We start from the raw sequence: 25033 nt of genomic DNA on the forward strand, positions 1-25033 counted from the left end.
ACTATGTCGGTCTCTGCAATACCAGTAGATTACTGGGGCAAGCTGCAGGAAGTTGATGTTTCCAGTTTCTGTCCTTCCTTTGGACTGCAAGGATCTGAAGGTTATGTTTTTATCACTTTACCTATGTGAATTATACAAAGCTTTGCTGCCCCTCCAATAACAACAGAATGTCTAGATGTTGTCTTCTGCCTTTTTTTAATTGCTGGAGAGTAATAAATTCAGTCTGACTTTGTAGTAACTTGTGCACGGTGTTGGCTCTTTCTCAGCTACATCAGCAAAGCAGTGAAACTGCTGCCAGCTCCAGGTTAATGCACTTCACTCTCCTCCAGGCACTGCAGGTAACAGGCTATCAAACCCGATGCCACCGAGCTGCTTGGCAGCCTCAGTCCCCGAACTAAAATACAAGGTCAAGTCCCTTAGATCCTACCTGGTACCAGGCACTGCCAAGCAGCTGGCTACCACCTGCGTTGGAGAGAGAGCTTTCTCCCGCCCCCCCGCCCCCCCCCAAGTAGCCTTTTTTCCCTTGTAACAAAAGTCACTGAAAATAACTGCAAAAAACCTACATTATTCTCTGCGATAGGTGTTTGTGCAGCAGAAACAACTCAAACGCAGCAGAGACAGAATCATATTGTTCATTAGCCGCAAAAAGAAAATTGCCATTGATAACATTGTAAAGACAGAAAAATAGAAATACAGCCTCAGCATGCTAGAGCCTGTATTATGCATTTGAGAGAGTTTATTTTCGGAAGCACGGTTCCATTAGAGTTGAAAAAAGCCTATGTGGAACTGTAATTAAGGGGGAAAAGGATTAGTTTATTTTTGGAACCACGGTTCCATTTAATAAAGTATCTCAAATGTGCAATACAGGCTCCAGCGGGGGCTCTTCTAAGAAATTGAATGAGACTCGAATTCTCTTTTTCAAGGGCCAGGGTAGCAGTCTAAATCTTTTACGATAGCACTCCTGCCAGAGCGACTATGCTGCATGTTCAAGATAAATAGGTGTTTTTTTCTTGGCAAACACTTCAGCCCCCTCCCCCCTTTTTAAACTGCAATTGTACCGTGTTTTCAAAGTATCGTGAACATGCAGCACAGGCACACTAGCGGGGGGCTGCTTGATCTACTGCCATGGCCTTTGAAAAAGAACTGGTCTCAATAGATTTCTTTAAAAAGCTCCCCTGCTAGAGACAGTTTCGCAAGTTTGAGAGAGTTTTTTTGGAAGTGTTGCTCCACTGCAGATATTTAGTACCGACAAACTTAGCACAGCAAAGGAACAACAGAGGGGAAGTAGGTAACAGCACTGCTGCTAACAGAGGTGACAAACTAGACAAGGCATGAACATCCGAGAACCAGCAATCTAGAAAAAACTGTTTATTAAAAGGAAAGCTGTGCTCTAGCAGTTACTACCTGGTTAAAACACTGCCTACAAGAAATACCTTTACTTCCATTTTACTACACTCGAATAGACTTGTAACATTTCATCGCGTCCATTGACTAGAGAAACGAAGTCGCATCTTCCCTTTGAGCAGGAATTTCTACTTAAAACACAGCTCCTTTTTAAAAATGGTCAGAACCGAAGGGCAGCTTATCTATTTTACCCGTTACCTTCCCCGAGTGGATCACAGCTGTTCACTACGGCGGTCGCTGTTTTCAACCAATAAAGTGCTACAGGTACCCGCCTTCCCTTTCCCTGCTTCGCATCTGCGGGCACGCTCTGCAGTTAGGTAGGAAGCGGTTCCCCTGCCTTTGCAGACAGTCAAGGCATTGGACGTGGCAACCCTCCCCGGGTTCTCGCTACTGTGACTGTTTGACAAGGCGGAAGGCTTCTAGGAACTCGTTGAAGTCGATGTTTCCATCCTTATTGAAATCAATGCTGCGAACTAAGTCGTTGATGCTGTCATCCGTGAGTTCAATGTTCATGTGGGAGCTGAAGAGCTTCCAGGTTTGGTGGAATTCCTCAAATGAGATGAGACCTGTGGAGAAGGAAGGCACAGCCACCTCAGCGCGAGGTCACCACGGGCACTGCTGCCTGTCAGTCCCCGCTCAGCATGCAAGGAGGGACCCCTGCTCAGAGTTGATCTCTCCTCCCAACCCTGCTGCCAGCATATCCTAAAGGAAGGAAAGAAATCGCTCATAATCTACATTTCACATGCTGCAACTAAATTTCCTAGCATGGAGAGCACTGGCTAAAATACAACTTAAAGCAGTAAAGAGACATAATACAATTTGGGAGAGCAAAAGAAGGCAAAGACTGTTGTATTTTCTCTTTCCCCAAGTAATTTGGTGGAGATGACTGCTTGAAAGCAGGTAGCTCTCAAGATCCAGAGTACGCTGCATTACTGTCATTGCTCTCATCACAATTTTTGTTCTTCTGAACTCCTCCAGAACAAATAATTATTAATCCTCTACCTGAACTGCACACAGTCCAAAATGCGTCATGTTTGTGGAAACGTGCAACGACATATCAGAAGACAATAACGTCAGCTGAAGGAGGAGAAAGACCCAAGCCTTAAACCATGAAATAAAATTGCCTTTGCACATACTAAAGGGAGCCCAAAAGTAGGATGGAATACAATGCCATGACCAACACCGCCTGCACACCTGCTTACCTGAATGATCTCTGTCTATGATCCTGAATATGGTTTCCAAGTTGGATCTGTTTCGATAAATGACCTCCAGCAAGCTCGACTGGATGTGCTGAAAGACAACATGGTCACACTCCTTCTACCCTTTCTGACAGCTCTCTGCTTCCTCTGAGCAGTTACTCCAGATGTTCCCATAAATAAAAGTGTTTACTGCTCTCAAGAGTTTGCCAGCAATGCACGTTGCATCGTGTGTGACTTATGAAACAGGTTTGCGACGACTGGACCCTCCGTGCAGCTCTGCATTATAGCACATCAGCAACCCATCGCTTCCAAACAGAGAAGACGGCGGCTTGGGCTACGTTTTTTAACCGTTGCAGAGTTGGTTTTGCTGGGTGTAATTAAGAAACTGCAACTCAGAGAATGGAATATAGTTTTCCTACTTAAAAGCCTGCATCCAAAACTACCTCTAAGTTTTGATTTCACATGCATCATCTATTTCTACAATGGACTGAACGCCTCTGGACTCCTTGAATTCATGCAAGCTTTCCCATCGACCTCAGTGTGATTTTGGATTATAGAGGAACCGGAACCATCCGCTCTCCTTTTGTACCATACTCAGTTCGACGTGCCGGGGATCCTGTGAGCTGCTTTGCATCATGCTTTGGCGGAAGGGGGCGAGTCCTTACCTCTTGGCTCCGCTGCTCCACAGCCAAGTCGTCGAGCCAGGACCTGTACTCCAGCATGCCGTCCGCCGTGCTGCGCACCAGCTGCGGTCTCAGCATTCGCCAGGGCAATCCCAGGTGCAAGACTGACTCCACTGCCGTCGCCCAGTTGCTCAGCGTGATCCTTCCTGTTAGGAAATGGGAGAGCCATGGAGACGTCTGAGAGACGGGCAGCTGAAAGCACGTGAAGACAAAGTAAAAAGCCACTGCAGGCCCAAGTGCACCCGCTGCTCCCCCCAGCCGCAGCAAGCTTTTGATGATCGCAAGAAATCGGGGCCGTGGGGCTGCAAACATCTGCACAACAGGAAGACACTAACTTTGGATATTCCATTATAAATTCGTAGCCTACAGCCGGGCTCACCCTGCAGATCACGGCCTACACAACTGCACTAGTACTTCCTCAGTGACCCAGGAACATGGAAAAGCCCCTAGTTTAGCAGCTGCTCTAACAGCCGAACTGGACTTTTGTGAACAATTTTGCTGCCAGGGAAGAAAGCAAGAAAGCAGTTCTACCCACAAGAAAGTAGTTCTGGCAACCGCTGCGTCGCTTTTCTCCCCTGGCCCACAAACGGACAGATCTCAGCAACACGTCTCGGTCGCTGCACCAGCAGAGCGCTCCTGGCAGCCAGAGAATTATGAACTCTCAGCTCCTTGCTTAGGGCTCTGACAGAGGCAGCTGCCACGGAGGATATCCCTCGCTTTCCTCTTCCCACTGATTTTGGACTCCAGGGATGAAGGGGAGACCACCCAGCCCCTCCCAAGTGACATTTGACAGGCACATTCCAGCTCATCTTTTCCAATGCTTCATCGATACTCCTGTTCCAAAGGGTTCTCCTAGTACCAAGCCTAAATTGCTACACATCAGGCTCATCACCTCTTGCTTCTCCGACACCCCGTCATTATAATGCCACTCTGAGGCATGAGTAGGTTCCCAACAGAGACAGTGAATAACAGCAAATGAGACCAACGCAGCGGCGAGGTCTGACACAGCCTCCCCCTGTGACAGTCACTGACAGCTATCAGTGCGGAGCCTCCCAACCAGCCACACGCTCAACTTAGCTGCTTCAACCTTGTCCTACCAGGGAATCAACCCGAGTGTCCCTCGGCTCAGATTTACCCGTGTCGTCCTTATCGTAGGCCTTGAACGCGCTGATGAGGGCTGAGGTGTGAGCAAAGAGCTTTTCCCGCAAGGCTCGAAAGGCTGACTCCTCTACTCTGCTGATTCTGGAGGATGCGGAAAAGAGAGAAGCACGTTAAGGACCTGCCACGAAGCACAAGAAGAGCTGCACTTTCCCAGTCCATGGATTGCCCAGGCCCTCACACAACTGGTCTGCACAACTACCGCTGCATCTCAATGCTCGTGACAAGGCACCGCATGCCTGGAGCACTGTTCCCCGCAGCTGATGCAGTGAATCCCTGCAGCAATTTGTGAAGTAACAAAGCAGAAGGGAACCCCAGCAAGGGTCAAAAGTTAAAACTTGACATTGAAAAGAGAAGCTGGAAAATCATCAGTCTGTAAAAAAGAGTTCCCTTCTGATCTTGTAACGCTCCCTCCTCAACCCTTGAGCCTCCCTCAGTAATTTCTGCACAAAGCTTGAATCCTCCTCTAGCGCTGTTCTTTAGTAAATCAAGCTATGAAAGTTCAGCTCCGCAATCAAACTTTCTCAAAGCTCCCAAAGTTTTCCCTTTCGCAATTTTGACTTGGTGAATACAGAGCAACTGGAAAGCCTTGCCTTTGGGTCATAGTGAGAGTGTGGGCTGTCTTGTTCGCTTGGTACTGAACAAAATGGGGGACGAGGTCCGGTCCGAGCTTCACATAGGCTCCCCTGTTGCTGCCAATCTCGTAGTAGTTTGAGGCTGAAAATATGGTCAGCACCTAACCCACAAAAAAGAGAGGCATTTGCAGTCAGCACATGCATCCTCTGTTATATATACGTGTATCAGTGAAAACAACACAACCGATCCCATCTGGAGTCAAGAGCCTGTGAAAGCACCGTGGTTTATGTGGAAAAGGAAGAGCGAGGTGGTGGCTGGCCTGGAAGCCTTACAGGTGTGAGTTCCTCGAGGGCGGCACTGGTCTCACGTGCATCTGCCCACACGCTGGGCTTCTGCGATTTCACTGTACTCTCCTGACAAACATCCACTCTCCATTGCAGTGAGCGGAGTCAAAAGTGCCTCTGTTGAAGTCACTGAAGTGGCCCTGAGTCTTCCGAGAGCAAAACTTTTCTTGCTGCAGCAGCTTAGGAACGCCCTTTTGTACGTCATCTTCAGCAACGGCCGCATTAAGCGGGGGCAATGGCACAAACGGGTTCGGATCTTTTCTCGGGTACCACGCACAAGGACGTGCTTTGCCTGCACGACAGATGCCCCCAACGGAGTAGTTGGCTCCAGACTGTCCCGACCTAAGACCTCAGCTGGGAACACACTTCAGTAACTCCCAGTAAGGCTCTTCAACGATTTTGTATGTACTTAAAGCCCCTTTGGAAGAAACACAGAGCTGAGACAAGCCACCACAGAAACCCAAGTATCCTTCACGCCGTCCCCCTCACCGACCTTCCGGTTGTGACAGAACTCGTAGCCCTCTTGCTTGCACTCGTGGGAGCGGATGAGGAACTGCAGGTTGTACTTCTCGAGGATCTTCCCTGTCACGTCAGGCCCAAAGTAGCAGCCGCCACCTCGCACCGTATTTACTCTGCAGCCCTCCTGAGGCATGGGGTCACTCCAGAGAATGTCTAAAATCTGAAAGGGTTGGAAAAGTTCACTGAATAAAGTGAACCCAGCAGATATCACCCATCAAAGTTGAGTAAGCAAATACAGCTCTATCTCTGAATCCCAGCAGATCCTGAGGCCGTGAGCAGGCTTAGTATTGAAATCCTTTGCTCTCTAGGCAGGACGTTCCGCAGCCTCCAGAAATGTAACTAAGTGCTGACTCAGTAACCACTATTTGGATTAAAGTTTAAGCTCTTTAACCCTGACCTCAATATATGGCTTTATGCTGATAAGGCGTGCAATGCCGGGATGTCATATGTAACGTGAAGTGAGTAACGATGGTTTCAGAGCGCACAGAAGGGGCTTACAGACAGACTGGTCTAACACAAACAGGAAGCCAAGTTCCCAGGCTCTGACCTGCCTAGCAATCTACTCGCAGTGCAGCCCAGCTAAAACCACAAATTCAGTCTGCTCTTAGTACCCAAGATCACAACTCGCTCATTGGCAAATGATGTGCTCGTTCATTACCTACAGAGCTGACCTCGGCTACCCCACGTACACAGTACAGCGATAAAACCACTGGGCTCTACAATCAGTCTTGTCTATTATTTCTCTCCCCTGCAGTGAATCAAGAAAACCTGTTGCCCCACTCTATGCCTGAACAGCAGTTTTATTTATACAGCAACAGATGAATGCTGTGGTAGGGGCAAACGCTGGGACAGAGCCTTGAGCGCAGAAAGCCGAAAGCCCAGCGAAGCGGCTGACTCGTAAGGGTAGGAGAAAGGCGCCAGCAGAACGGCAGCTAGCACCAGTCTTGCACACAGCCTACCTTCTCCTGCGTGACTCTCGGGCACAGCTCTTCAGTTGCTAGGGAACCATGCCACAGGATGGGCTGGATGTAGCGCAGATATCTACGGAAACATCCCCAAGCAGCGGAGATCACGTGCTCCCAGTACAGCCCTTCCTGACCACTTACCACTCACTGATCAACACCAGGCTGTCTCGGGGTACAGAGCAGTAGGTACAAAACAGCACAAACCCCAGTAGCTTGCCCGCTGGCGCTTCAACGCTGAGTTGCTCCTTAACTCCACGATACAAAGCAGCAAAAATCTCTCTGCCAGAGCGGTCGGTGCATTGACCCGCGTATTTTGTACTGAGATTCCTCATAACAGAGAGCAAACCTGTGGGAGGCACCCACAGCCCACCGAGCTCAGGGCCCCGCTCAGACTACTCACCTGCTTCCACTCCTCCTGGCGAGTCCAGCACGGCCCGTCCAGATCCGTCAGGGAGACCACGCTGGAATAGGTGAGCTCCTCCTCCTCCGACTCGCTGATGTCCACCAGCCGGCGGCACCACTCGATTTGCTCCTGCACCGTCTGCCGGACCCACCTGGAGAACTCCAGCCTGTTGGCCATGCTGGGAGCCTGGGCCGGCCGGGGCTGCGGAGATAAACTGGGGGCTGCCTCGTTCCCTGCTGCGTCAGCCTCTACTTTGCTCTCCCCGTTTATTTCCTGTATTTCCACATTTCTATTTGACTCCTTTCTTTTCTTCCCTCTTAATACAGAAATAAACTGAAAGAAGTAAGAGAGACAAGAGAGATGGTCACACCGCTTGGAAACCTACATCTCCAGCTCTAACATCTTGCGTTGGCAGACTGTCAAGTGACCCAAACCTCCGAGCCTCAATTCCCTTTGCGGCCATCAAACGCTGATTAATTGTGGGAGATTACTAGTGCCGTCCTCTCAGATGTGCCATTCTTGGTTTACAGCTGGGGCCCCACATCCATCCTGACTACAGACTTACCTTTTCTTCATTGACTTTATGCTGCTCAGACATTTCGCAAAAAGTAGAGTACATGGATTTAATCTGCAACGGGAACTAGGCGGCAGCATGAGGGAAGGACTAGTGACTAATGCAAGTGCTCGTCATTACATTTGGAGAAGGGAAGTAGTATTTCTCAACTAGAAAGCGAGGCAGAGACTAGTTAAATGACTTATCAAAATCCTTCTGGAAATTTAAGGGGAAAAACAAGCTAAGAAACTGGGGGACAAAGTCTCGTCATCACCGTGTTTTTAGTCAGCACCAGCACGCCTCTTCACTCGTGCCATTACCCACCTCTTCCCTGGCTACGACCCTTACATCTTCCAGAAGCCAAGAACATTTCTTCCCTTCGCACCTCCTGGACACACACAATTACACCAAAGCAATCCACTCCAAGCCTGTACCTAACCACAGTTTGTCTAGGAAGACCATCCTATAGATTTCTCTTGTGAACAGCCAAGTTGACATGTAGAAATAAGCTCCTCACCACAAATCAGCAACACTGCTGTCTCTTACAATATCTAGGAAATAAAACCTACTTTGTTCCTTTGAATTTTCTCAAGCATGTCCAGGTCAGTGGTGTCAGAGATGCCCCCGTGTATAACGAGGACTTTCTGATCAATCAGGGTGGCCAGGGGCAGCCAGCAGAAGACATTCTGAATCATCTTCAAGATTTTCTTCCCGTGCACCTAGGAGGACAGGTCAGGAAGGAAAAGATGAAGCATCAAGCCTTCAAAGTCCACAGCTCACGTGGTAAAGGAGACACAAACGTATGCGTACCTTGTATTTCTGCATTACTTCCTTGGCGAAACCGTAGCTAAAGGAACGGGAGAAAGGAAGTTCAGTGGGATTTCGCAGCGACACCCTCGACATCGCGATCAGCCCTGCACAGAACCCGTACCGTAAGTTGACCATGTGGTCCTCGTGGTTCCCGCGGTTGAGATGAACCTCCTTTGGATAGATCAAGAGGAAGGTAAAGAGGACGATGAGGATCTCGAGGGACTGCTTGCCTCTGTCTACAAAGTCCCCATTGAACACGTAGGACTTGGAAGGGGAAGGAAGGCCATTCTGTAAAAACAAGGAACAGGTGGATGTTACAAGAGAGGCCTCCCCGTCATCTCCACATACCTCCCCCCCAGCTCCACAGTCTCGCACTCCTGCCCCAGGTCACCTTACACAACAGATCCCGACTCTTCTCTTTACCCTGTAGGCTCCCAGTGGCAAATGCACTGAAAAGTGAAAGCTGGCAGTCAGGAAGGGTTGCCACTGGTATCAGCACTTACAAAAACGTCCACTGGCACTTCCCAAATGTACACGTGTATCAGCGTTCAAAGTCAGCAAGGGAATAAGCTGCTGCTTTGGGAAGCCTTTTAAAACCGATCAAATTGACCTGGAGAATCGCACGTGAAGGGCCCAGTTTTGCAACCACTTCGCAGCGTGACCCATGCGCTACCTCTCACAATGCCTGCCCAGCCTCCCTCTCCAAGTACGGTGCCTACCTTATAAAATATGAGGAACAAGTCATCCAGCTGGCCGTGCAAGTCTCCTAACAGGCACAAAAAGACAAGTCACGGTATGTTTACCTTTAAATTAAAAAGACACCGATAAATAGCTTCCTGTGAAGTATCTCCTCTAAATTAATGACCGCTGAAATATTTTGGGAAGTTCAAGGTACAAGTTTCCTTGCACTGAGGCAATGTGCCCGAAGGAAAAGGACACGATGTAAAGGCTTGAGCTGAAGCCGGAGAAGGACAGCAGAAAACCTACACCAGCTTCTGAAGACTCTGATTCAGAACCTGTGTTCATTTATCTCTTACGGTGACACAACACGGCACAAGAAACTGTTTGACTTTGATGATTACATGGGAGAAAGCTTCGCCTACAAAATAATAATCAAACTAAATTGTCATGTAACATGATATTGGGGGGAGAGGTTTGTTTTCCAGAAACTGACTGCACGCAAAAGTCTGTGCTAAGTATGTATTTTTCAGGAATATCTCAAAGTTTAAACATTAGTCCTGGAGTAGGAAAACAATGGTGAAAAGCTTTGTCTCTTTAAAATTTACTTGCTAGGACTCAGACATGTTGGTGTTCCAGATCTGAATACATATGCTGCTGCAAATGAAGACTCGGCCAAAACAGCTCCAGGACTTGGTGGTTTAAATAATCCCAGGCCGCAGAACAGGACAGAAAATGACTGAGTTTTGAGGCCAGTCCTCGACTGGGTGCAGTTTCTGTGGTTTAGTAAAACGACTCCAAATTTGGGGTGACAGAAGACAGACAAATTTGAATCCAGTTGAAAAATTCTTTAAATCTTTACTGTAACGTATAACAACTTTAAGAGCACAGGCCATCATTATCGCCCTTCATCTTCCCTTAGACAAATGTATATCCTTACATTTTCTGTTCATACCTCCTCCTCTCCTTACATTTTTATAATCGCCATGACAGCACCACTACTACAGTAGGCTATGCAAGCGGAACGCTACCATCTAGGGGCAGGGTTTGTTAGTGATGTATCCCAAAATCTCTCATGGAAGCCAAACACAGACTGCAAATAGACAAACCACCTTCCCTCAACACCCCCGTCCCATTCCAGATTAAGCAGAAATAGGGCCGTGATGCAGGCTTGCTCCCTCCAGTCTTCAGGCAGGTCTTTGCAGCAGCTCTAATACAGCATCTTAGGGTAAACCCGGATATTTTAGACAGCCCCAGTTGCCTCTCAACGCAACACGTTTTGCGTACGGACTGAATTTGTGTTCCACGCTCAGTACAGAGGAGGGCATCGTGCTCACGCTACCATTTTAGATCTTTCCCACCCCTGCCACGTGAGCCTTCTGCCCCAGAGACTGCGCAGTGCCCTCCCGCCCAGACGTACCGCACACGGTGACCTCCTCGCTGTAGCAGGTGGAGACATGACTGATGTTTGGCAACTGCTTGAGGTGCTTCCTGGTCTCATGCAGAAGGTTTAAGACGTAGCGAGCGTGGAGCTGCTACTAGGAGAAAGCGAAGGGATTAAAGCAGGTAATCGGTGACCTCTGAGCAGCAACACAGCTCTGTCTGCAAAGGCCCCAGGGACCCACCACAACAGCCTGGATGGCAGAAACTCTTACTGGGACAACACTCAATGCTGACCTACGGGCTTACAAAGAAGACGAGGCAAATACTGGGCAACAGCAGGACGGAAGAGACTCGCCCAAAGCAGCCCAGCCTCGGCACCGGCAGGGCTGGCAAGAGAACCCAAAAGCCCTCGCACCTGTGGTCAAGGCTATATCCACTAGGCAACACCACCTCCTAGAGCGGCAGAATTCCCAGCCCAGTATCACAGGTAAGGAGCTGCTCCTCTAGATCTTTCTTAGCCTTTTCTACATTGAACCAGGCCATGAGTTGCTGTGTGTCCTGCAGAAATATGTTCGCTCAAAGCCAGGGTGTGGGCATTTAATATTAGTCAAGACACTAGAGACCTTTGTTTTAAAAGTCATTTAGTTTGGAGAACGGATGTTTTGGCCTATTTTGCAGTTCAGCACCTTGACTGAGGGATGGCAGCAGAACACTGCAGTTGTACAAGGACTTCTCTTGTTAGTGCTGCTGAATTGGTATCGGACTTCCTCATCAAACAACTCACATTTTACATTTTAAATAGGAGCCAAAGTCACATGCCACAAAACATAATTATAGTACGCTGTTTCCATCTGGGCCATCCTATACCTTTTTACAAGTTGAGGAATTGCAGCAAAAAAAATGACAGAATGTTTCAACATGGACTGTTGCGGGGTTTTTTCCTTTTAAAGTGAAATTCAAGTTAATATTGGCGCACACCTACGAAAAGTTCTCAGTTTTGTCAGAACTGTATTTTCAGAAAGGAAAAAAGTTGCTATGGCAGGGGGAAATACCACATCATTTCCATCCCCCTTGGCTTAACAGCCTGCCAGTTTGTTATACTCCAATCAGCTTAGCTTGTTAGGAAGGCTGACGCCAAATTATCTATTCTACAGCCCTGCACAGCGAAGGGGAAAGCGTGGTTCCTTTGGGGATCCTTACTTGTTTCTGTTTGAAAGCTTCCAGCAAGGCAGTCGCATGGTCAGGAAGGAGTGGGAAAGAGAGACGGGGTCCAGTGTAGGAGTCTGGCACCTCCATGGATTCATAGTCACAGTATTTTTCCAGCTCTGCCTCTTTGAAGCTTTCCCCGCTTACGAACATGCGACTGATAAAATCCCCTGGGTGGCAGGTTGGTCAGGTTTTTTTGTTTGTTTTTTTTTTTACAAAAAAGAGAAAGAGACAAGAAAAAGTTAAGTTGGCTCAATACACCGTTCTAGTAATTCGCTAAAGAAAAGCTGTTTGGTTACGCTAGAGCTCATGAGCAATGGCAGCAATAGTTTGACACCGCTACAGGATTTGCAGTGGGGAAAAGGCTGCAGGGACAAGTTTCTGTGTGCTGTGTGTCAGGCAGCACCGGCAGCTATGCTTATTTATGCAAAACTCTGGTAGAGCCAGATGGACATTGGTTACCGTGGCTAACTGAAATCTTATTTTCAATGACATGCAAAAGCCAACTGTATAACAAGGAACCGTCTCCTACGTCCCACTGGTTTTTCTAAGTTTGCACCTACATTCTCAGTGTTGCACAACATTTGTATAAATAAGCATTGTTTTTTTATTGGTGTAACATCTCAGAGCCCAACTCAAGGAACAGGACATTATTGTCCTGTTTTATACAGACACTGAAAAAAAAACTTCCTCAACAGAGCTTTGCTGTAAAATATGTGGGGTGGTTGTGAGAAAAAGGGTGGCAGTTTCAAAGGAAGGCGTGAGGACTTCAGCAGATTATGCTCAGCAAAGTAAATTGTTAATTTTGACTTACTACCATCAGATTTCAGAGCTAAGCTCGTTAGCAAGTTCCCAGCACTAAGAAATAACATACAGTGCTCTCTGCAGATGCAGGAAGAGACTGTATTGGTTCCCACAGCACTTCTGCCCCCCCACCCCAATTATAAGTGAGAGGCTAACTGTAAAGTAGATGCCCTAGAGCACAGTTCCCTAAAGATGGATTGTCTCACTTCAGAAATGGACTCTGCAAAGCCCTGCTTACCAGGGATCACTGAAAAAAGGCAGATTTCTAATACTGCTCTTTGAAAACATACTGAGGTTTTATTCCCCCTTCCAGCTCCTAAGGAGCAGGAATTGCCCCACATCCCTCACGCAGCGCTGACAGTCGCCAGACAATTCGCTCCCTATCCAAATTCCTGATGCCATCACTCTTTAGACTCTCTTGGCCCCCTTGGCCATCCTGAAGGGCCAGCCTTGGGCAACGAATCAATACAGGGTGCAACCTTCTGAGCTGCTGGTGCCACGTCTACAAACGGCACATAGACACTTACTCTCTTTACTGCTGCTTGGCGTGAAGTGGTCCATGAGGTAACTGAAGAAGTTGTGAAGCTGCAAGAAGAGAGGGAGCCCATCATCATTCACCCTGGAATGAAATTCTGCAGAGTGGCAGCTTAACACGATCTTCTTTCTGGAAGTACTATCTATGCCCTTCTCATGTTGTCTGGTATGTACAACAAATCATACTATGCCGATTCTAGTTTTGAATATCTTGTGATGAAGTCACAAAAGTAGCTTTACCCTCAGCCATACAGACTGACGTACACCTATAAGCCCTCCCTCTCCTTCCCTGACAGCAAGGCAACCGTACAAGAGAATATTAATCAAAGTTAAACAAACCAATTTGGCTTGCCTATTGTGTTCAGGCTCGGGAAAAACAATGTTAAATGGTCCTTATGGCTTGCTTTCAAGGCTCATTACTTAGAGTTGCATCAGACATAAGCAGTCAGGAAATCAAGAGCTAAAAAGGGGCAGGAAACCCAGTCCTTGCCCCACTGAAGCCCTTAGAGGGTTACCAGCCAGTAGCTAGAAACAAGTGAGCCTGTGGCACAGAGACCGCCCTCCTATGTCTTTTCCTACCTACTCTTTTCCTTGGCACCTTACCTTGATCTGATCCTGCTCGCAAGCGTACTCAATGGATTGAAAGATTCTCCAAGTGCAACGTCGGCGCATTTCCAGCCGAGCAACGTAGCGCCGATACCACCGTTGGATCAAGACGGCTGCCTTGAAAGCTAGGGGACAAAACCAGACCCAACCTGCTGAGCTGCAGCGGCTGCAGCTGAGGTACCCTGCTACCGCTCCTTTCCTGACCCTGAAAATTGAAGACAGACCTTTCTTTTTCGGGAGCAAGTTTTCAGGAAAGGTATTCTGATGCCTAAATATTAAGAATAACAAAACACCCACTTCTTTTCACCATATTGCAAGAGGTTGAGCTGACCCTGCCTGACCGGAGATCTCTGAAGCAATTCTAACCATTGCTGCTGGCTCCTTAGCAGCAGCATTAACAACAACTTATTAGAGCCTAAAGATCCAAACACATTCTTCAGTGTTAATAGACAATTTCCTCCCTTTCTATCTACCTAGATCATTTTCATGTCTGTCTTACGGTCTAGGTATTGGGGCTTCAGGGAACCAGAGATTTGACTGAGGCCGCACGAGGAGCTGAGGGAAAACAAGACACTGAGTCCCCTTGCAGAGCCTTAAACACCTGGGGTTTGTCTACCTTCCTTTAAGCCAAATAAATACTTCAGCTTTCGCAGTTCTGGACAAACTTCAGAAGGGATCTATTCTAGCATAAATGTTAATATACCATTACCTTGGAATGAAACAAAGACAAAATTAACACCCACAGTGAAAAGAGGGAGACAGATCTTTGGTCACTTAATGACACAGAAGGAACGAAATGCCAGGAGTTTCCAGGTGTCTGACTGTGGTTCAATCCACAGCCAGCACTGGCACCAGTCTTTTACCTCCAAATGATGGCTATTTGCCCTGATCTTTAAAACATAACCGTTCCTCTGCATTTCCCCAATTCCAGTGTTTTTCATTAAAGACTATTTCAGATGGGCTGTGTGCATATTTAAAGTGAAGTACATTGATGTAGTTTCCCATTTCCTTTCTCAAGTTCTGCCACAGAACTTTATGTACTTCACAGCACCTTGCCGACCAGCTCTGCTATTTGGCATCTCTCTTTTGATTACGTGCTGGAGCCCTACCCTAGAGCCTTACATTTAAAACATCTTCTAACAATGCTTCTCTGCGTCATCTTTAGCTGAGGGAGGGAAGGATGAGCGCTCTATCTACAGGCTGGCCCCAAAATGAAACGGGAGACGACAGAGTTACAGAGTTGGCCCTCCTGCAGAAGCTTGTATTCCCTTGGCATCTGGTTTGTGAGAGAGCACTGCCGTGTTCACCAAAGCAGGGAGAGCAATGGGGGGGTGTGGGGTGGAAAAACTTTATTAAAAAGAAGGAAATCCCCCGCCCCTACCCCAAAGGTTGCTAAGTGCTGGCAAGAGACAAAGAGATCACGTTAATTCAATTAGCTTGCATTAATTATATAACATAAACCACCCTCCATGTACTTCAGCGGGAAACATTGACCTTTACCTAAAGAAGATACCCTGATGGCTTATGTATTGAAAATAATAATCCTTCTAAATTATGTTACTGTTACAGCACTAGGAGCTGCAGAGCACGAAAAAGGAAGAGGTATTGCTGTTGTGCAGCTGGGGAACCGAGTCACGGTGAAGTCGTGGGCAAGAAGGTAAGACTTGGCTACCCTTAATTCAAGAATAACTTATGTATTCTTTGCCTGAGCCTTGTATCTTGTTGAGAAAATGCCTACTGATCTGCTGGGCTATGAAAAATTAAAAAAGGCTGACTTCTTTTCCTGCAGTTTGGTGCTCCTAATGCTACGTCTTCAAGCCTCCTTTATAACAGACCCAACACTAGCTGCCTGACTCCCTGTAATTTGGCTGGCATGTAACCAGAATCACAGTCACAATCACTCTCTCAGATAAACAACTTCTAAATATCTTGCATTCCCCTAACAGTGGTTAAATGCCCCATTATTGTGGTAGGAGTCAGATGTATTTCAGCTGAATCTCGAGCAGAAATTCACAGTTACGACTCCACATATACCAATGAAAACTAGATCCTTTGAAACATTAAAAAGAAAATCTGTGAAAGACTCGTTATCAAGCGCACAGTGAGCATATATACCACCATCCACAGCATTTTAAGCTCCAGGTGGGCAAGGCATTGGGTTTTTTATGCTACTTTTGCAGAGACTGACTCTGCAACTGAAAAAGCCAGGTATTCTACTTTACCAGCTTACCTGGGTGAGTTTCATCTGGCAGTGTTTGTTCTAGTTTAGAAAAAAAATAATAAAAAAGGAAGAGAAAGAGATTTATCCACATTTTATGAGAATCCAAGCAGTAAACTCAATAATATATCATCATATAAGCTACGGAAAGCATGCCAAAGTGGCAGCACTCAAACTGAAATACGCCTGTTCATGCTAGCAGCACAGTTCTCAGATCAGCTTACAGGAAGGAGTCTGCGCCCTCTCTCGGGTTCCCCATCGCCTTCTTCACTCAAGCGCAGGGCCTGTTTAACAGAGCTCTGCTGGCTACATTTTCCATAGGGAACAGCCTGTGGGCCTTGTAGAAGGGGGACAGGACACTGCCTGGCACGTTATACTTGGGTGGAAAGTCCTAAGCAGCTCCACATCTGCGGATCAGCAGATCTGAAGGATTTTGAGAACCAGATGCAAGAAATTCAGAGAGGTTTTACTGTCATGGGAAACTGTTGATGAGGTATCAGATCTAACGCAGAGTTTCATATAAGTAGCTAGTTTTATGTTACACTTTGTTTGTTATAGACAAGCCACTATCATAAAATAGCCCTGAACTTTTTGGGAGTCCACAATTCTCTGGTGCTATAGGCAATAGACAACTCTAACTTATTTAAAAAAAAAAAAGGTACAGTTCTTCAATAAAGAAGAAATGACAAATAAAAAGGCTGAGTCACAACCGTATCCCTGCTTTCTTCATTTGTAAATGCAATCACTCTTTTTTCCTTTCAAAGCAACTGCAAACAGTTTACACCGTACTGCTGTTCTGCCAATGCTGATGACTATGCGATTCAAACAACAACCTGTTTACTTTTTTACATTTCCTTATGTGTAAAGTCTCACTCATAAACATCCTTTGATTCCATAGCAGACCTCAGCACACCCCCAGAAAATTGATACTAACATACGGAGGGTTTCATGACAATAAATCATTACAGCTTCGAGAGCCATAAAAAAGTCTAGATTATCAGCAGAGATTAAGAGCGTTGCGCTGACATAATGAGAAAAAAGCACACTTTTTGCTTTTCAGCTTTTCTTAGCCACACCATCTCACCTTCTTTAGAACCAGATTTATTTTGGCTTTGCTAATGCTTCTGCTTTATCAGTCCTGCACCACTAACACAGCCTTTAAAAACGGAGTCCATGAGAAGCAGCAGGATGATACCACCTATCTCGCTGTCAGCACGTGACAACACAGGCGTTAGCCAGCAATTAATTAATCCATCGGATGTTAGTTCTAACAGAATGGCTTTTTGCTGCTTCATTTCTGGTCAGGTTTTGGTTGATTTTAATCTAATCCTGATCTAAATAGCTGTTATTTTCTGAAGCCTGTTGGACTTCTGCCTGACAGCTGAGACTCCTTGTCACAGGATACTGAAAGGCAAAACCTCGCCTCAATACCATCAGGAAAACCAGGTAACTCGGAGAAGAAACACATCCACTGCAACCTCCCAACGGCATGTGCAGGAGCAGACAGGAAAAGATTACTTTTCAAAGAATCACTCACCATTTTCAGACTTCTGCAGGGAGTACTTGTAGTTGGCGTTTACAGAACTACCAGATCCCATGTTCTCCAGCCACTGCTCCTAGAACATTGCAGACTGGCCCAGTATCACCAAAACCACAGAAGAGATGCAGGAAAGACCATTCGGTCAGAATCAAAACTGCTGCGACATGTCCCACAGTGCCAAGAATCTATAATTAAATATATTAACACTTAAGATCAACAAGCAGATGGCCTGTCTTGTGCCCGAGTACGTCTCACTACCAGGTGTTTCCAGCTACTTTGTTGTCTTCTAGACAACCTGAGATGAGAATTTCTGTCTCACTGTTTCAAATTTCAAGTCAGCTATATGAATAGCAATCATTTCAGCACCTTTCCTAATTGTATAAAAATAGCAGAGATTGTATCTAGATACTGTAATCGTACGGTAGATGCATACATCAGGCATTCGTGTAGTCTCACGATGCTTCCCATGCCTAGTTTTAGGCTCCTATCTCAGAGCAACATGGCAGTCTTTGACCTGAGCCTCCATTTCAGGTGCTACAATAAAATAATCTTGATTGAGCTCCGAGAGCCGACTGCGTCTCCAAATGCTGCCTCCCCCCTTCCTCACGCACAGCTGACGCACCTGGACGAAGGTGCTGAAATACTGCACAGGACTGCACGTGGGAGGTAGTCGTAAAAGTTTTTCAATACTCACCAGGAACTATAAAAGTCATTAAGTTGATTCATTAACAGTCAGTATATGCAGACAAATATTTATGCATATAGCCGTCTCTGAAGGGTGACTCTCATTATGAGGGATGAACACACAGATGGTATTTGAATGTATTTGCAGTACCACAGCTAGAGGGGAGATAGGTCTAAAATAACAATTCGCTATGATGAGAAAGTAATCAGCTTTGTTCAACACCGCTTTCCTTCACCTCGTGGATCTGCTTGAGCGTGGGAGCATATTACACCATCAGTTGCTCAGATCCTGGCCAGTATAAAAGGACAGGACAGCCAGACTTTTGTAACCTCACTGCTGCGGAAAGCTCTGGTCAGAGCAAATGGATCCTATTTCAAGATTAGGTCAAATTCTGGAATCTCTCACTTTGAGGACACTCAGAATGTCATTCACAGTCAGACACGTTTCCTCTGGGGAAAAAAAAACATCACGTAGGAAAAACAAAACTCCACATACTACTGCCAAAGCAGTCCCAGGCTGTATCGCACAAGAATTATACAGATTTTTATTCTAACCCAGAACTGGGGGAGGAAAAAGCTGAGAAAGGGAGGGAAGGAAATAAACATCTGTAAAAATGTCAAGCCCGGTGCTGGCAGGAGACCACAGCTCAAAGGACTTTGAAGGGTCAGGACAGTGTGACTACAGAGGCACTTCTTCCCAGCAGAGGGAGAAGTCCTCCTTTTCTCACTTCCCGCAATCCTTTTGCCTCTTTCAGTCTCTTTCCACCTAACCTACATCTTTCCGCTCAAAATAGCTACGGATCTGCACAAACGCTAATTGAAGGAGCCCGTCTGGCGCTGTGTAAGGCGCACGTGCGCAGGGTTTGCTCAGGAAGATGAGCCGTGCTGAGCCACGTTTCAGCACGGAAAGTTTCTAAGGCAGATGAAATGCTGAAATTCTCTGCCTTGCCCAGGATGCCGGATTGCACAACTGCATCTTCGCAGTAACTGGGCGATACAACAGGAGGATACGTAGCAATGGTCTCAACAAAATACCAGTCACTCTAGTTGTATTCTAACAACATAATTTCATATCAGTGTCAAAAATGGCCTGAAATCATGGCTGAATTATGCCCAATTACATCTGGGGCTATATGGCCTTTGTAGTTAAATAATGCAGGTAGGCTGACAACTTCTCAGATTATTCAGTACTCAAATGGACAATTGCACACAAAAATGAGAATCCTTAGCATTTAAGGCTCTTATTTGTAACCTCCTCTACAAGGCAAATCCCATTTAAGGAAAAACAAATTTTCAAGCTCGGAATTTCTCAGTATAGACTTATACTTCCCATCTGGCTATGCAAACAAAAATGTCTATTCAAAGACACAAACCTGGAGATTTCACCAAGTATTATCTACCCAGAGAAGCAAAGGTACGAATGATTCGCTCTGTATCGGGAGCTTGCTTTAGAAACAATCATCCCCAAGCACCTCCACTTCCTATGTTCTGGTACAACCCGCCAGGGCAGTCTGAAACAGCGTGGCACGGGGCCCTTTCAGATGCAGTCTTCCCACCAGAAGACAGACTCGGTTACTAATGGGAGTTCAGGCCACAGGAGCAGATTCAAGACCCTGAAACATGGTTAGCGCAGACAACTGGTACTCCACGCTGGAGGTCAACACAGCCTGCGTGCCCAGCTGTATCTTCAGGGCTGCGTAGGAACCTGACGGTACCAGCTTCGAAGGAAGATGGATGCTTCAGCTTTTCGGAAGATGTGAGTGCCTTTAAAGACACCTTTTAAAATGCAAACATGAGGAAAAAAATTCCTTTTTCAGGAACTAAACCACTTCCAGATCACTTTTAAAAAACGAAGAAGAAATTTGAAGCAAGCGCTCAAGTACAGAGTTAGGTACTTTGCTTGCTTAGGATGTGTTCGGGGGTACTGCCTGTCTGTTTTGGTAAAAGGTGACCTTGGATTTGAGAGCACCTTTGGAGACACAGAATAAAACTTTTCCTCGTTTCCCTCCTGCCTTGCAAAACAACCAACCATTTGTTATTTGGACAGCCCTACTTTAAACAGAAATTTCGGCCATCCATAGGGAGAGATGGTCTGGTATTAGTGTGCGTAGGAGCACCTGCAGCAAGCAAGCACAGGCAGCGGCAGCTACGCATTTATCTTATTGTGGACGGTCTTGTCAACAGGCCTCTCCCAAGCAATTCCTGGCACTGTGAACTTTTTCACTTTGTTACCCTCGGGTTTTTCTGAGGGCCACAGCCTGAGCAAAGGAGCGCACAGCAGTAAACCAGAGACTCCAGTGGAATCAAACCTGTCTCAAGGGTGGGAGGAGGGAGGAAGAAACAGAGCCAGTCCAACTGCTCCACACCTCTGACCCTTCCTCATCCACCCAACAGTGACGTGCACCCCTCCTCTTCCTGAAATCCTGTACCCAAGAAAAAGAAGAGGAACAGGGGCCCATAAAGACACCGCCTGGAAGAGTTGATGAAGTTGAACAGTGGCATCATCTCAAATACAGGCTGTATTAAACAACCAGGTGAGACAAAAGGATGCAGCTAGGAAAGAGCCAGCTAGAATGCTCCTTTCTCATCTTGCTCTTGGCCACCGTTCTCCTCCTGCAGAGACGTTTACGTTTTCTCTGGTGCAGCTAGAAGGCCTCTAAAACAGGCTTTCCCCACACCCTCTGGGAAGCTGCAACACGTTCGTATGAGGCTCTCCCCAGCATACGCTGCTGCCTAGAGCATCTGCTAGCAAATACGCACGCTAAGTAAAGCAAGGTGATAAAACCCGCTGTGTGCGCTTACACCAAGGCAGAACTAAACCACCACCAAAAAACCCACGGCCTCAAGGGCATGGACACAGACAACTAACAACAACAAAGTTCAATGCCTCAGCAGAAGACCGCAGACACGCAGAAAAGATGCACGTGCCCTGTTCGCCAGAGTTAGCGTTCTAAAGGCAGGAGAAACATGTAACTCCACATATTCCTCCCAAGCCAACGGATAATATACTTGCTTTTGCAACTCTTAAAACACAAGCTGCTGAATCGTTCAATAATGCCATACAATACCACATAAAACGCGTTAAAGGAAAACTTGCACAAATCCGTGGGTGTCAGCCACCCCAAACCAAGAACAACAAAAGCCTAGGTAAATTTCCTGGCTTACTGTAAATATTATTTTAACTCCTTCAAAACCAAAGCAAGTGACAGCATTTTGAGTCAAATCCTACACATTCCATCACCTCACCGAGCTTGTCCACATTACAGATCTGTGCAGAATTTGGTGCTCCACCCACGCGAATTGAAGGCGTCCTGCAAGGAACACCGAAGCTAACGCGAAGCTAACTCCAAAACAACAGGGCTCCTAGGAAAGATAACACACTCGACATATCACGTGCACAACTGAAACCCCCCTAACTTGATAATTTTATAGACGTTTGGACAACTGAGGGAAGAGAGGAGCAGAATCTGGAAGGCAGTGAGAGGGTACAACAGACCTACTCAAAGTTTACTAGGAAAAAAACTGAAGAACAGGGAAACAGAAATTTTAAGTTCCGCTGAAAGAAAAACAGCAACAGTTTAAGAGCTACAGGTTAATTAAAAAAAAAAAAAATCAAATACTTCTCCTAAGAATAAAAATGCTAGCTGTTACTAGGGAAAGCGATGATCCTGCCTTGCACTCCTAGAGTAAATACCCGTGTCTGCCCCACGTGTACATCAGACTCGGCACGTCTCATAGCTGGAAATGAGACGGTGAAGCCTGTTGTATTTTACATGTGCACCGACCTCTGCACCTGCACAGTTACTGCAGTGCCAAAAAGGAGGAGGTCAGATAGAAAACTCCCACCTGCAGCTTTATACAGCTTGACATATAAAAAGGATATTTTACCTCAAACTATGGGTGCCAAGTAACTACTTCTGAACGCAAAACACTGAACAGAGAAATAAAAACAAAAATGCAACTTACCTTGCCACCAATTTCTAACTTAGGGATTTATTAAGATAAACACAATAGAAGCTCTCAACTTTTTAAATTGTTTCTGTTCAGTACCCAAAGTGATCAATAATCTCTGAAGTGATTTGCTTGATTACAGGTTCAGAAACTCCTCCTCGGAATCTAAATAATCAAGTAAGCTGTTCCCTGGGGCATGCAGCAGAAAGCGCCATGTCTTTCAGCAGCTGCAGTACCGAATGCGCGCACTGTTCTGCAACGAGTGCAGTCCCTTTGATTTATTTACCGCGCAGTTGTTTTGAGCAGCCTTAAGAATCCTCTCCCATGTGATGCTTAAGAACGGCTACGGATCTGAAATGGATTAAGATTACGGAAGAGGATTATGAACAAGAAATTCAGCATGTTGGCCTCTCATCTGAAGAGTCAGCTCTTACACACTTTCAAGTTGCCTTTTGCTAAATGCAAACTTCTGGAGGAAGAAGAATTAAAGATTTCACCCATTCCCTACGTTGGGCTGAAACATCTCTTGGGCTCTGTAGCTAGGGAATCAGTACTGCAGAAATGAAAGGACGGAAGAAGCACGAATAATGTATTTAACTTCGTTCTGTTTAACTACTTAACAATTCTAAGTGATGAATCTGACTGGGCCTGAGAACGCAGAAAAGCTGGTTTACTTCCCGGTCTCTAAAAAGTAGACACACAAAGCAGATAAAATCCAAACAAAAACAGATCCCACAAAACACCCAAATCCTCCAAAAAGAATCGGCGCTACATTTTAATGTTTCCAGCATTGTTAAGGTGGTCTTATTTAAAGTATCAACAATTCTGTCTCTGTATTTTTTCTCAAATTTCAATTCTTACACAAAAGCAGCTCAACACATTTCACAGGTTAAATCATCTAGTTTGTAAGACGTGTCATTTACCGCTTTTTCAGTGTTTATATATTTAGCGTGTCATTAAACTAAGACCAGAAAGTTATATATCCTTCTAGTTAGCAAAAAAAAAGTATTCAAGCTGGCACGTAGGCTTTATTTTGTTGGCAACCAGGATGTCTGAATGTTTATAAACAGATGAAATGCAAGGCTTTTTTAAGAAAATAATTTAGAAGAACAAAAGCAAAATAACAGAAAATTAGACTTCTTCAAATCTACTTTCCTTTCTCCTTTCTCATTTAAAACTCTAACACACACACCCCACCCCACCCCCCCATTTCAGTAGTCTGCTCTGTGGCTGGGCCTGAGCAAGTTCTGAACAGCTGATGAGACATAAACAGGACAGGAGCAGACAATTGTTCCATGAATATTCACGGATATCAAATAATTATACACTCCAGATCTGTTTGCACACATTGAAACAAACACAATTGATTAAATTTATATACCACTGCGAACCTGGGCACACCACTGCCAGCAGATAATCAGCCGGACAGTGCTGAGGTCAAGAAGGCTATGCAAAATTACACCTGTAAGGATCCTTTTGTCTTTACTTGTGGGTGGCTGTTATATAAAGAAAGCCTGCCGGGATCAGGAGTCAGTGCCTGCTCTGAGAATTAAAGGAACGTCATTCCGAAATCTCAAAGGTATCGTGACCGCCGTTATTTACATCTTCCTGCAGGAACTCTCTTGTTTTTCCAGTTTATCATTCTGGCATATAACTGCTAACATCATTGTACAAACTGGGTCAAGGCAAAGCTTATCCAGGCAGAAGCAGAGGATGCAGGTAAGTAGGTTATGACACTTCGCCAGCCTCTGCGCAGGGAGATAGAGCTCCAGAAAGCTCTCTCAGGAACAGTTTGCATAACCGGTGCGCAAATACTGCAGGCGACATTGCACGTATCTGGAAATGGCGCTCTGACCTGACGCTCTGATCGTACCTTCTTCTCCCATCTAAAGTTCTCCCTGGCATTAGAAGGAATTTTGTGCAGTGAAGAATGGGGCCTCTCAGCTTCATGTGCAGCCATCCACTGGTCTTGACTCTGTAAATCCTTCTCTTTTTCTGGGGTGCTCCCAAAACATGCCTGAATTCAATACACGGTCGCAGCACAACCTGACAAAATAAATGAACCTCTGCTCTATAGAAATTAGTTGTAAACTTTCTGTTGAAGGCAACTTCAAAATCTATAAAAGGAAAACCATCCCTTTTCTAACCTCACTGCTATCCCATCGCTTCCCTCCCATCCGCTGGGGGGAAAAGCCTGTATTATCACACCTCCTAATACAACTCCTGATTTCTGATGAACAAAGCACCATAGTCTACAGCTGTGCACGCAGCAGTGAGCCACAGGAACAGGCTTCCTAGCAAGGCGGTCAATGCCCCAAGCCTAGCAGCGTTCAAGAGGCATCTGGACAATGCCCTTAAGAACATGCTGTAATTTCTGGTCCGCCGTGAAGTGCTCAGGGAAGATGGAAAGTGGAAGGTCCCTTCCAACTGAAATATTCTATTCTATGCTCTCGGTCACCTTTCATAAGGCTACTAAAAACAGCTGAAGAGCCTGTGCACCAGAGAACCACAGCTGAAGGGGAGAGAGACTGCCTGCAGTGGAATTCACACTACGGAAAGTCACTTCCCTTTGCACCGACAGGATGATTTTTGTGTTGCGGAAGGTCCCACAGAGCACGTCAGGACAGGATGGACAAGCTGATGCGGTTCAACAAAGGCTTAAACAGTACCGGGACCTGGGGAGACCCTGTTCTGCAAATATAATCGGGTTCTGCAGAGCTCCCCCAGTCCGGTTCTCTCTGGACACAGCATCTGACCTTGTTGGGCTCATGATGACAAGCCCCTCACAGATCAGGCAAAAGCATGACAACATTAG

The 25033-nt window shown here is 46.1% G+C and overlaps 1 protein-coding gene and 1 long non-coding RNA gene across 7 annotated transcripts; one reads left to right on the forward strand and one right to left on the reverse strand.

The window, feature by feature from the left end:
- Positions 1-552: 552 nt before the first annotated feature.
- PPEF2 (protein phosphatase with EF-hand domain 2) lies at positions 553-24940 on the reverse strand. 4 transcript variants are annotated; one of them, XM_087737173.1, is made up of 17 exons: positions 18504-24940; positions 17581-17768; positions 13823-13950; positions 13213-13270; positions 11876-12051; positions 10713-10827; positions 9334-9380; positions 8736-8902; positions 8615-8651; positions 8374-8523; positions 7249-7584; positions 5858-6043; positions 5038-5180; positions 4422-4528; positions 3269-3432; positions 2607-2694; positions 554-1970 (listed from the first exon to the last, which is right to left on the reverse strand). In XM_087737173.1, the coding sequence occupies exons 2-17, from the start codon at positions 17639-17641 to the stop codon at positions 1792-1794; spliced, it is 2142 nt and encodes a 713-aa protein (XP_087593299.1). In that variant the 5' UTR covers positions 17642-17768; positions 18504-24940; the 3' UTR covers positions 554-1791. The 4 variants fall into 4 exon arrangements, with proteins under 4 accessions (XP_087593298.1, XP_087593297.1, XP_087593300.1 ...); XM_087737172.1 differs by having other exon boundaries at positions 553-1970; positions 8615-8902; XM_087737171.1 differs by lacking the exons at positions 17581-17768; positions 18504-24940 and adding an exon at positions 16056-16325 and having other exon boundaries at positions 553-1970; positions 8615-8902.
- Positions 9238-17570, forward strand: LOC148051621 (uncharacterized). 3 transcript variants are annotated; one of them, XR_015699890.1, is made up of 3 exons: positions 9238-11162; positions 15395-15482; positions 17386-17570. It is a non-coding gene; the product is annotated as an uncharacterized LOC148051621 (long non-coding RNA). The 3 variants fall into 3 exon arrangements; XR_015699889.1 differs by having other exon boundaries at positions 17402-17570; XR_015699891.1 differs by having other exon boundaries at positions 17444-17566.
- Positions 24941-25033: the final 93 nt, after the last annotated feature.

This window comes from Nipponia nippon, unplaced genomic scaffold (assembly GCF_047370975.1).
Source record: "Nipponia nippon isolate SJK-2023a ecotype South Korea unplaced genomic scaffold, ASM4737097v1 scaffold_6, whole genome shotgun sequence".
Classification (NCBI taxonomy): Eukaryota; Metazoa; Chordata; class Aves; order Pelecaniformes; family Threskiornithidae; genus Nipponia; species Nipponia nippon.

Coding starts and splice junctions, on each gene's coding strand:
- PPEF2 (XM_087737171.1), bottom strand. CDS start 16,137: ATGTGGATAAATCTCTTTCTCTTCCTTTTTTATTATTTTTTTTCTAAA. Junction 6,044..7,248: donor GCCAGGAGGAGTGGAAGCAG/GTGAGTAGTCTG, acceptor CAACCCTTTCAG/ATTTTAGACATTCTCTGGAG. Junction 2,695..3,268: donor TGGAGCAGCGGAGCCAAGAG/GTAAGGACTCGC, acceptor GTTGTCTTTCAG/CACATCCAGTCGAGCTTGCT.